This window comes from Meriones unguiculatus, chromosome 11 (assembly GCF_030254825.1).
Source record: "Meriones unguiculatus strain TT.TT164.6M chromosome 11, Bangor_MerUng_6.1, whole genome shotgun sequence".
NCBI classification, from domain to species: Eukaryota; Metazoa; Chordata; class Mammalia; order Rodentia; family Muridae; genus Meriones; species Meriones unguiculatus.
Window position 1 is genome coordinate 1285302 of NC_083359.1, and position 11661 is coordinate 1296962.

The following is an 11661-nucleotide window of genomic DNA, read 5'->3' on the forward strand; positions in this document are numbered from 1 at the left end:
GAAGCCAGCTGTGGCCTGCGGGGATTGGCGGGAGGAACTGGTGCTGGCTCTCCGCGTTGGTAGGCGGAGAAGGAAGGGTGGGCCGACGCGGAGGCACAACTCGTGATTGGCGGGCGGGCGGCCCCAGGGCTCCGGCGATTGGTCGCTGGCCGAGCGAGCAGCGCTGATTGGACAGTGGCGGGAAGGCCGAAGGCCGGCCTTGAGTCCGCCCCGCCGCCTGGCATCCTGGCGGAAAAGGAAGGGGGGCAGGCGCGGTGGGGAAGATGGCGTACCAGAGCCTCCGGCTGGAGTACCTGCAGATCCCGCCGGTCAGCCGCGCCTACACTACCGCCTGCGTCCTCACCACCGCAGCCGTGGTGAGCAGCTGTGACGCCGCGTCCTCCTCTTCCAGGCTAGCTATGACTGGGTCTTCGGAAAACGGGTTTGGGCCGCGGAGAAGCCCAGTGGGTCTGTCCCCAGGGGTGGGTGGAGACATCCGACCTGACTTTAGGGTTCGGGATAGTCCCAAGGGTGCCAAGCCAGTGACCCGAGAAGGATGTGCTCCTCCAGAAAGGGGCAGGTCAGTTTCCGTGAGATGAAATCCAGACCTGGAGCGAGTCAAAATGCGGGAGCCGCCCACCCAAAACAGTGTCTGCGAGTTCTAGCTATGGCCAGGCGGCTAGTGGGAGTAAGGTCCGCTAGGTTCACAGACTAATGTATTGAGGGCAGAAATCTCGAATTGTCTGGAAACATCTCTGAAAAGTCGGCCTGGGGATGTAAGCAACTGGCCGCCTGTGCCTAGTCCTAATGTCATCGGGCCTCAAATCTCTTATTCCGAGTTGTCGCACCCAGCTGTTTGAGGTGGTGACCACGGGCTGCTCAGAGTCTTAAAAGATGCTGTTGTCTTATCTCTAAAATATTCCCACCTACCTGTCTTATAGCAAATATTGCAACATAAGACTTGCACTGTGTGTTGAGGATACAAAACAGTTGTGCGAATTCTAAAGAATTCCTTACCAGCCGTCACAAGCAAGACAGAGAAGTCTACCCCCAGTGACAGACATTGTTAGAGCTACTGATCCTTTGTTGTTAATGCTGAAATTTTGTTTTACAATTTATCTGCTTTAAGAAGCTCTTTTTCCATTTCAGCAATTGGAATTGATCACACCTTTTCAGTTATACTTCAATCCTGAGTTAATTTTTAAACACTTTCAAGTAAGTGGTTTACAGCAACTATGACTAATGTTTCCATTGTCTTTTTTCTTTATTGTTTATTAAGTAGTAAGTCCTGTCTGATACAGTCAGAAAATAGTCCAGGGGGGAGAAACTCTTACTTTAAGTCTTGTTGAGCTGTAAAGAGGGAATCCTGATGTCTCCTTGGGCTCCAGAATCATTTAAGAGCTGCTAGGTATTTGTGAGCTCTTTGTCATATACCAGACTAGAATTGCCAGAGTGGAGCCCAGTGCAGTGGCCCACGCCTCTAATCCCAGGCGCAGGCAGAGTAAGAAGAACGGCCCCTGATGGATAAGCTTAGGCTGTCTAGAGAGGTACTTGTCTTGAGAAAATTGAAAAGGGTGGGGATTTGGAACATATCTTCTGTTTTCAGTATGTTTTAGTGTATTGAGTTCCTGTATTTGAGTACTAGTTAAGAATTATCATGGCCTTAGTCCTGTAGTCAGGAAGGGGAGGCCAGGGCGAACCACACTTCAGGTCATTGTCTCAAGACAGAACAAAGCAACAACAGTGAGGTGGCTGGAGAGTAGACTGACAGCTGTCTGCCCCGGGAGTCAGCCAGGGCAGCTTTATTTTCACAACCCAGACACACCCGCCACTGCTGTCAGTTCTGGCAGACGCTGGCCCGCCTTCCACAAGTCACATCATACTGCCAGGGCTGAGGGGCCGTTCTCTAAAACAGTGTTGGCCAGTTAGATTACAGTTTGAAGAAGTCATTTTCCAGCGATTGAAATGCTGAAGAGAAGTGTGTTTTCTGGCCAGGATGGTCATTCACAGTCTAGGTGAATTCAGTGAATTCACAGTCTAGGTGAATCTCTCTAGGACGAGATTTCAGTGGCTGTAATTCTGCTTTATGATGCTTTGTCTGTCCTGGATGGGTCACACTCCCTTTGTACCCTTGAGCTCGAGCTTGCCTTTCAAGGCCAGCATTTGTGAACCCTCCATACATTCTCCCTTGCGGTAGAGCCTCTCACCGTTCCCTCAGGTTTCCTCTGTGCAGGGTCCTCACTGGAATGAGGAGTCTGTAAACTCTTGGGTGCAAGGACCACATTGAACTGAATTGTTTGCGTGTGGACAGAGTGCTGCTTGCTTTTCTCATTTCTGTGACAATTCCTGACCAGGCGATTTAAGAAAGGAAGGGTTTATTTTGGATCACAGTCTGTTAGTGAACTTTGTTGTGGTTGGGAAATTGCAGCATCTAGAGCTGAAGGCAATTGGTCCTATTGCAGCCTTACTGAGGAGATGAAGCCAGGAGTGCAGGGCTCAGTTCACTTCCTCCAGTTTAGTTGCTCTACGACCCCAGCCCATGGATCAGGGCAGTGGTGTCCTTTCCACCTTGAGTGGCTGAGTCCAGACATGCGTGAATTTGTCTTCGGTGACTCTACCTCTGTCAGTATTAATTATCACAAGTTACCGGTGGTCAGAGGGTTAATGGTGTATGAAGCAGTTGGTCCTTTGATATCTTTTCTTTGCCAACTTGGTATTCCTGTGGCATTTGCTGGGATTGCTTCCTCCAGGTTTGTTTGGCTTGACTCTAGGGTTAAGTTCTTTGTTTTTGAGATAATTTGTTTTGTAGCTATGGGTGGCATGGCCCTCGTGGTGTCCTCCTGCCTCAGCCTTCTAGAATCACCATACTTTTTTTTTTTTAAGACAGAGTCTCTTATGTAGCCTGGGTGACTCTTGAACTTTACAGTAATCCTCTGTGGTCTTCTTGCCTGGACTCCTTAGTGCTAGGATTATACAGGAGCAACCATGCCTAGGCTAGGGTTAAACTCTTACATTAAAGTTTGGAATTAGCAGTTCTAGATTTGCTATCAGAGTCTTCACTCAGCTGCATGTCCTTGGGCAAGACAAAAGTTTCTGTTTGTTTTTCTGGGTAGCCTTGGCTGACCGGGAACTCACAAAGATCCAGCTGCCTCTGCCTGCCGAGTGCTCGAATTAAAGGGATGTGCCACCACTACCTAAGCCATAAGTCTTAAGATTCCCTATCTGGAGTGAGGATGGTTACACCGCTTGCTTCTCTCACAGGGTTACTGAGGTCACATGCGATAGTAAGTGTGTAAAGCTTTTTGAGTGGTTGTCGGTGAGTAGGCGAGACTGCTCTTGTGTCTCTCCTTGTCTTACAGCATTAATTCTGACTTGCAGGAAGTTGCCTTCAGACCAGGACCTGGCTGTGTGCCTTAGAGACTTTCATCAGGATGTGGTAGCCAACATAGAGACATTCTTGGCAGCTTTAGACTGGATCGCTGAAGTGTTTAGTCCCTGTAAGCCCCTCATTCAGATTATGGTGTCTACACACAAGAGTGCTCTGTTCTGCACACTAATCTAGCTTTTACGCAGACGGTTTCCACATAATGTGCTTAGCCACAGAGTGCAGGCTTTCCAAGCTGCTTCAGAAAAGATCATCAGGATATTTGACTTTTTTGTCCCATCATCCATATATATTTCAGACTTCAGTTAGTATCATTCAGTCTTTTAACTAGAAGCAGCACACACACACACACACACACACTCACACACATACACACACACACACACACACACACACACACACACACGTGCGTGTGAAGAGTGAGCCAATCTAGAATTAGATTGTGTGCCTGTTTAAGTGGGCCCTGTCTATTCAGTCTCAGAATCACAGAATGTTGTTTTTATCTAAGTATGGAAATGTTCCCTCGTCATGTATTCTTAATGAGTCTTTCTTTTTATTCCCGCCCACCCCGGCAGATATGGAGGCTAATCACCAATTTCTTATTTTTTGGTCCAGTTGGATTCAATTTTTTGTTTAACATGATATTTCTGTATCCTTTATTGAGTGGAGTCACCGTCAGAACCTTAGATTATGTGATCTGTATCTGCTATAGTATGTATATACTGTGTGTATATATACATATATTAACTTCGTGTTTACTGCAGGTTGAAGCAGTTCTTGTTGGTTTGTTTTTATACCATTTAGTTATGACCTCTGAGTCTGTAGTTTGTAATCAGATCACAATGTTTGAAGCTGTTTGTAAGTCCTTGTTCGCCTCCCCAGCTGTTAAAAGATACTGTCCTTAAGTTGTATGTCACTGTGGGCGTGTTCGTCACGTGAGCATCAGCTGGTGTAGGAGTAAAGAGGTGGAAACACTGGTAACTCAACAGAATCCCCGGGTTTGGGATGGGTTTGTGGGAAGGGGCCATGATTGCAAGGCTACAAAGACAGAGAGTGTCAGAATATCTGCTGGGCGTGACATGTTTAGTTAGGTCCACTGAAAGGCAGGAAGAGCATGGTCACTGAAGAAGTAAATGGTGAGTGGGTGTGCTGAGCTAGGCATTCGTCCTTCACCCAGTGCTCAGCTCAGCCGAGGGGGACAGGGCCTTGGGGGTGATGGGACTTAAGTCTTAGAATGGAGTCTTGTGTTTCCCGCGGATACCATCCTGACAAGTTTCTAATAAACAGTTTTTCATTAGAGTTTTTATTGACTGGAATAGAAATGCTTAGCCTGCCTGGCCTGAAAAAGTACTTATCACACAAGGCTTCTTTGAAGGGATTTTCCCAAGTCAGCAAACCAAGGACAGTGCGAATGACATGTAGCTGAGTGTGGGAGAGACAGCACTACAGACAGCAGAGATGTGAAGGCGAGGAGAAGTGAGGCGCAGTGTGTGAAGTGACCCCAGTAAGGGTGGGCTCTGTAAAACATGGCGCTCATTCAGTGTGTGAAGCGACCCCAGTAAGGGTGGGCTCTGTAAAACATGGCGCTCGTTCTGACACGGCCTACCCCTGAGGAAGAGAGGAGGCCAGTTTATTGCTCAGAGGCTCTGAAGCCCAGGTGTGTCTCAGTGGTTTGTTACACCTTATCCTGTGTGTGCCTGATACTTTCTTAACTTGACAATTAAGATATCGTTACTGCCGAATGCTAGAAGAAGGCTCTTTCCGAGGTCGGACGGCAGACTTTGTATTTATGTTCCTTTTTGGTGGATTTTTAATGACTGTATCCTTCAACAAGTGGATTACAGGAAACTACTAAAGAGCAGGCTATATGTTCCTCAAGCTTTTCATCTGTCTCCAGTGATTCACTACTTTGAACAAACAAAATGAGTTGATCTACAGATTGTAGCCTCGGGGTGCTACCATTTATTTCACAGCCGGCCTTGAGCTTGGGCAGGAGGCTGCGCTGGGCAGGAACCCCCAGCCGAGGCGGGCCCTGGTGAAGCACCTCCATTACCTCACCTTTAAGAAGAGCTGCACTGAATCACTGTCAAGACTGCCTTTAACAAGAAGAGCATTTTGCTGTGTGGCACCTCCGATGTTCAGCTGCGTGCCTTGGCACCTGTGACAGGGTCCATGCCGAACCAGCTTCCCTGTTCTTACTGTCCAAGGAAAAGACAAGAGCGTCACAAAAGCAGAATCTTAGTTTGAAGTAGCTATAATCCAGCCCAAGCCAATTTCCACCTAACTTCCTTGGGTACTTAATTTCAGGCTTTTCTTCTTAGAGTTTAAAAATGTCACTGCTCAGCTCTTCTCACTCAGATCTTAGCTAAAGGGCAACTTTTAGTTTTTTGCTTAGCCTTCCCTAGTAAACTTCCGGTTGATATTTTCCTTAATGTCCTTTGGTAGCTTTTTGGTTTGTTTGTGAGCTTAGTGTTTTTAGGCCAGGCCTTTACAATAATGCTGGTCTATGTGTGGAGCCGGAGGAACCCGTATGTCCGCATGAACTTCTTTGGTCTTCTGAACTTCCAGGCCCCCTTTCTGCCCTGGGTGCTCATGGGCTTTTCTTTGTTGTTGGGGAACTCGATTATTGTGGACCTTTTGGGTAAGTCTTAAAATTACTTTTTCTACTTTTTACCTGAAAATTTATTTTGTCACTGTCATTCATGTTTATTCTGTTTAGTCTTCATAAATAGCTATTGCAAGGCTGTTTAATAATTATATCTGAAAGATTTGTGTGTTTTTTTTTTTTTAATAATTAATCCTAAATAAAGTGTATGTTAGCAGGGAACAAAATTGGAGTTTTAATCTCCCTATTTATCTTTTATTTCTGGTTCATTATAGGTATTGCAGTTGGGCACATATATTTTTTCTTGGAAGATATATTTCCCAATCAGCCTGGTGGAATAAGAATTCTGAAAACACCGTCTATTTTGTGAGTATTTAACTCCCTGTTCCACGTCCGCGCAGACACACCACGATCATGGTTTAGTTTGGGCTCCCTCAGTGCCCAGTTCATGAGGCTCGTATCAGTGTTTGCAGACTAAGCAGCTTGTCTGCAGTGGGGAGCTTTGGGATTTGCCAGAAGCAGATTGGGCCAGGGGTGCAACCACTGGGCTCTGACAACATGGGGTGGTTTGCAGTTGTTCTGAGTGGCCCCTGTCCCAGGGAGGAGCCTGCAGGTTTGGAAGCGCTGTGCAGTTGTGGAAAGTGAGCAGCACAGTGAACAGTGCCGTTCGGAGGACCTGGCTGACGGCATCTGAGCCGCGAAGCAGGTGGTGGGGCTGCAGCCTCCTGACACACGTTCTCGGTAGAATAGTCAAGCTAAAAAGAAGGAAATGGTTCATTGGCTAACAGGACTGGCTGCTTCTCCAGAAGACCCAGGTTCAATTCCCAGCACCCATTGTCCGCTAACTGTCTATAACGGCAGACCCATGGAGCTTGTACTTTTGCAGACAAAATACCCATATACGTAAAATACACAAATAAATAAACCTTTAAAAAAAGAACTAAAGTGAAAAGTAAAAGTAAGAGAAGAACGAACTAGCTAGTGAGATGTGCCTGCTGTCCTATCTGCTCTGAAGCTGAGGCAGGTGAATTCAAAGTTTGATGTGAGCCTAGGTAACACACCAAGAGTCCATCTCAAGAGGGAAAAATAATTTTTTCATTAACAACAGCAGTGGCAGCAGCAACAATAACAACAAAACGGAAGAAAATAAAACCTGTAGTTTTTACACACAGCAGCATCCCTGGACTGGCTTCCTGATGAGCAGCCTGGCATCTTAACTCTCTGTGTATCATTTTGATAATTTCCTACATGATTACTGTATGTACTTGTCCTTCTCTCCTCTTCCTCCTATGTCTCCCCCACTCCTACTCAGGGCACAACCTCCTCATAATCTGTTAGCGTACAGATGGACACCAGATCTATTTACCTCTTTAATCCATCTAGTGTTGCTTGTATGTGAATGTTTAGAGCTGGCTACTTGGGAATTGGATAACTGTATACACTTGTTTTTATAGCTGTATCATTTTAATTTTTTTTAACATTTATAAATGTGTTTGCTATGCTGTGTGCCTGCATTTTATGTGCACAGAATACATGGGTGTGTATGCTTGCAGAGGCCACAGGACAGTGGTTGTAATCCCCCTGGTGTGGGCGCTGGGAACCAAAGATGGCTCCTCTACAAGACAACATTGACATTAGTTACTGCTTTTCCTTCTGTACTTGGAGTAGTGAATGTCCGTGTCACAGTCCACACACTCCTTAACCATTTATAAATGAACAGCTCAGTCGTGAGGGCATTTGTGTTGTGCTGCTCTGGTCACTGCTTAGAGTGTGTTTCTCTGTAACCCTAAAGCTCTGCCCCTTAAGTAACTCCGTATATTCCTATCGCCCAGCAACCGCCATTCTTTCTATGTGCCTGTGGATTTGACTGTGCCAGAGACTTCATCAGTGTTTATTGCTTCTATAGTAAAAATAAGTAAAGGAGGTAAAAGTTAATATAAGGTTAAATAAGAATGGAGCGGCTCTAATTGGCAGGCAGAGATGATGCTGTCTGTGGGAATGAACTGCTTTCTGAGACTTACGATCCAAGATGGCTCTGGCACTGAATGGTCTCTGTATTTCAGGAGGACTATTTTTGATACGCCAGATGAGGATCCCAACTACAACCCACTACCTGAAGAGCGGCCAGGAGGCTTTGCTTGGGGTGAAGGCCAGCGCCTTGGAGGGTAAAGCAGCTGTGCCAATTATGAGAGCCATCTGAGAAAGACTCAGTGAAATGCCCATTGGGATTCTTTTATCCCTTGTTGCAAAAGTGTGGACAGCGTGACAGATTTTAACTCCAGAAGCACTTTACGGAATGGTACACTGACTAACATAGAAGATGTTTCCAGCAGTTTGCCAGGGGTTCCTCACTATGCTGGGACTGAAAGTATAATCTCTTGGAGCCAAAAACTGGAGAAGCGTATCCTGCCGCCTCTGACAAGTACACGGGTACTTGTGCTCTGCGGCAACAGGCAGGGCTTTCCTCTCCTCTTTGACAGACAAGGCCGTGGTGTAAATGAGAGTTTCAGAGAGGACAAAATAAAACTGAATTCCATCTCTCTCACACTGTTTTTAAGCTTTCGTGTGATCTTTTAAATCATGGTAATGTGTTGTAGGTCTCCTGTGTAGATCTGAACGCAGCAGTTTCCACGCCTGCCCCCGTGTCTCCACGGCTTTCCACTGGATTTCCTTTCAAGAGTGGAAATACACAGCAGTTCTGTACAGCTGACTAGTTCACAGTGCTAGCCTCAGTGGAAGGAAGATGGTGCTGGTTTCTGCCCTTCAGATAGTTCTGTCTGGAAACCGCGAGGCTTCAAGTTGTTAGACTGCAGGAGGACAGAGAAGGGAGGCTAACTCTCGTGGGAGAGGACTCTGGCTGGAGAAAGCCAGCTCTAAACAAAAAGCAACTTCGCATCTGTTTTACCTGGAATTTCTCTGCTAAGAAATACCCAGATAAGTGAGGTCCACCCTTTGTCAAAGCACAGGACCAAGAATGGGTAGCAGCCAGGCATGTGTTCCTTTCCGTATTCATTTCAAGAGAAGCTCAAACCTTTTCAGGACCAAGTGCCTGGCTTATCTGCCCAGTTGGTAGTGATGAGAATCTTTGGAAGCAGCCACACTGGTGAGTGCTGGTGAAGGCGTCCCCCCCTGACGACCCAGCAGCTTTTCATTCACGCTGCTTAGCAGACCTAGAAAGGCGACCTCAGGTAGTTTTCATAAACGTGGGCACAGGACCTCGCACACAGGATCATCCTATTTCGGCTGAGTTGCTTTCCAGGTGAGAGTTTAGGCTTAAATACGCTATAGTAAGTATTCTAGGCAAGAAATTTCCGATTGTCTTTGAAGTGAAAAGTATTTTAATGACTAAGTGGAATATACAGTAAGGAATGGTGTGAGTATACGTTGCTAGCGAATAACTGAAGAAGATTGTAATTTTATGGGACGTGGTTCAATGGGACTGCTTTTGTTCAAGTCTTTAAAGTTTGATGACAATCTTAGATTGTATGATCATCGTGGGATTCTTAAGCTTAATTATTTTTCTTCACTAACTTTCAGGAATTTGTTTTTTTTATTATTGCTTGCTTTTGAGCCAGATATGGGTTTCTTTAGGTTTTGTTTATTTTCCATGAGTTAATTGTAGATTTAGCTAATTAATGGAGTTATTGTGGCAAAATTCCAAAATTTTTCACCAGCTGTTCATTTTAAATAGTGAACACCTATAGACAGTAGTGACTGGAAGACGGGAAGTGCGTTTTGGATGTGTAGCCTACAGCAATTTTGGATTTTTAGGATACGAGTTTCTAGTGGCAGAATGCCATGCTACGCTCCACACGGTCCTGGGAGTGCTGACTTCAGTCACTTGGCCTCTGAGTACTTCAGCCATTCCTGCTTGGTTAGCTCGTCCCTGGCCCGGCGTGGTTTGGCAGGGTCCCTGTGCACCGGTAGAGTCCCCGCCTCCCCAGCAAAACACGCCCTTCTCGTGACGCAAGTCACCAGAAAAGTGAGATTGGATTATGGGATTCTGTGGCCACTTAAGCCGACATGAATATAGTTTGAGACATTTCTGGGTTGATTGTAGCAGAAATAACTTAAAGCACACCTAAAGCATAGGGAGTTTGTTGTTACAGAAAAACAGTAAATGTCCATTTAAGAATGAATGGACCTACCATGGCATCTCCCTTGGAGAGACATTTTATATTCTTTGATGTGGTTTTTTCACTGTGAATTTTTACTTGTTTCTCCACTTCTTTTGCTGTCTGTCTTCTGTGTCCTCCTGTCTTTTACATTTCTTTTGTACTCCATGAGACAAAGCGTCCACATCCTGGACCTTGAACTGGAACCACAGCTCTGTCTCTGGGTCCTCTGGGTCCTCCGGGAATGGGAGGACACTGGAGCAGAGAGCATGTGGTGAGACATGCTCCTGGAATTGTCATGCCTTTGGCCACTCTTTAGTTCACCTTTAACATGTGAGGTCGGTCGGGTTAGCCAGGGCCTTGCCCTTCTGTCCTCCTCAGGATGACTAAGCGACTTAGTATGCTGAGTTTGCATTAAAGCTCTTGACCCCTGCTTGGATGGTCAGGCACTCAGTCTGCAGTCACTTCTCGCCCTTATCAGATGCATACTTTCCGTCTTCCTCTGAACACTGCTCCCGCTTCTACCTAGCAGGGACCTCAACTTAAGTTTCTTGAGTCTTTCAAGACCCTGACACTAAAATCTTAATACAAAGGTCTATTTCATTGTCTTCTTCAAATCTGTACTAAAAGATCTTATGCCAAATTCTATATTGCCGTGTACTGTTCCGAGCTGCTCCCTGTATGTTAGTTTTGTTTCCTCATGAGAATGTAAGCTCCTCAAGGGCAGGGACTGTGTCTTAACTTTTGTATCCACCACAGTGCCTAGCACAGTGCTTGGCACACGGGTGCTGAATAAACACTTTGTTTATTGATCAGCAAACTATTATCTTGTATTTTTAATTGTGAAAGTATTGATGTGTATGTTTGCAAATTCGTACCTAGCAACTGAGTAAGTATTGCTTCTGGAAGCAGGCTGGAGCAAAGCTGAACTTGACTGAGGGCAATGGCTTGGTAGGTGTGCGATCCAAGGTGAGTGTGAGCTGGTTTAGCCGTGGTCAGACCTGGGAGCTAAGTGCACAGATCAACCACTCAGACAAGAATGAACTGTGTCTAACGGCTCACCTTCCGGACAGAGAATCAGGGTGTCCAGCCACTGAGCCACAGGGGACTTCTCTCGGAGGGGCCACAGATGTCAGACTGCCACTGAAGGACACGTGGGCAGCGTGATGTGGTTGTTTCACCACTGAGGCTGCTGAATAGTTGGGTCGCTAAGATTAGTCCCTTGTAGAAGGTTTGCCTTCATTGAAAAGAATTGAGCCAATATTTTACGAACATAACAAAAATTTCTGTTTTGCTTTTCTTGTCTTAAAATAATAGCTTGTGTGAGGCTGCTGCCTGTGGTTAGTGGCTGGCTCTGGAGAAGGGGTGGGGAGGCGTGTATGTGCCTGTGTGCCTGTGTGCTGTGGCTGACAGGACAGCTCCATAGATAAGGCCACATATCACCAAATCTAAAGACCTGAGTTCAATACCCAGGCTACCACCTGGTGGAAGCAACTGTCAAGCTCTCCTCTGACCTCCATGTTCTCCCTTCCCCCTCTCTCACACACCAAATCAACCAATCAATAAATGTACTTTTA

General features: G+C 46.0%; 1 protein-coding gene across 2 annotated transcripts; it reads left to right on the plus strand.

The window, feature by feature from the left end:
- The first annotated feature begins 201 nt into the window (after positions 1-201).
- On the plus strand, positions 202-8514 carry Derl2 (derlin 2). 2 transcript variants are annotated; one of them, XM_021661330.2, is made up of 7 exons: positions 202-356; positions 1129-1194; positions 3940-4013; positions 5090-5183; positions 5810-6005; positions 6245-6335; positions 8033-8514. In XM_021661330.2, the coding sequence occupies exons 1-7, from the start codon at positions 264-266 to the stop codon at positions 8136-8138; spliced, it is 720 nt and encodes a 239-aa protein (XP_021517005.1). In that variant the 5' UTR covers positions 202-263; the 3' UTR covers positions 8139-8514. The 2 variants fall into 2 exon arrangements, with proteins under 2 accessions (XP_021517005.1, XP_021517006.1); XM_021661331.2 differs by lacking the exons at positions 3940-4013; positions 5090-5183; positions 5810-6005; positions 8033-8514 and having other exon boundaries at positions 227-356; positions 6245-6310.
- Positions 8515-11661: the final 3147 nt, after the last annotated feature.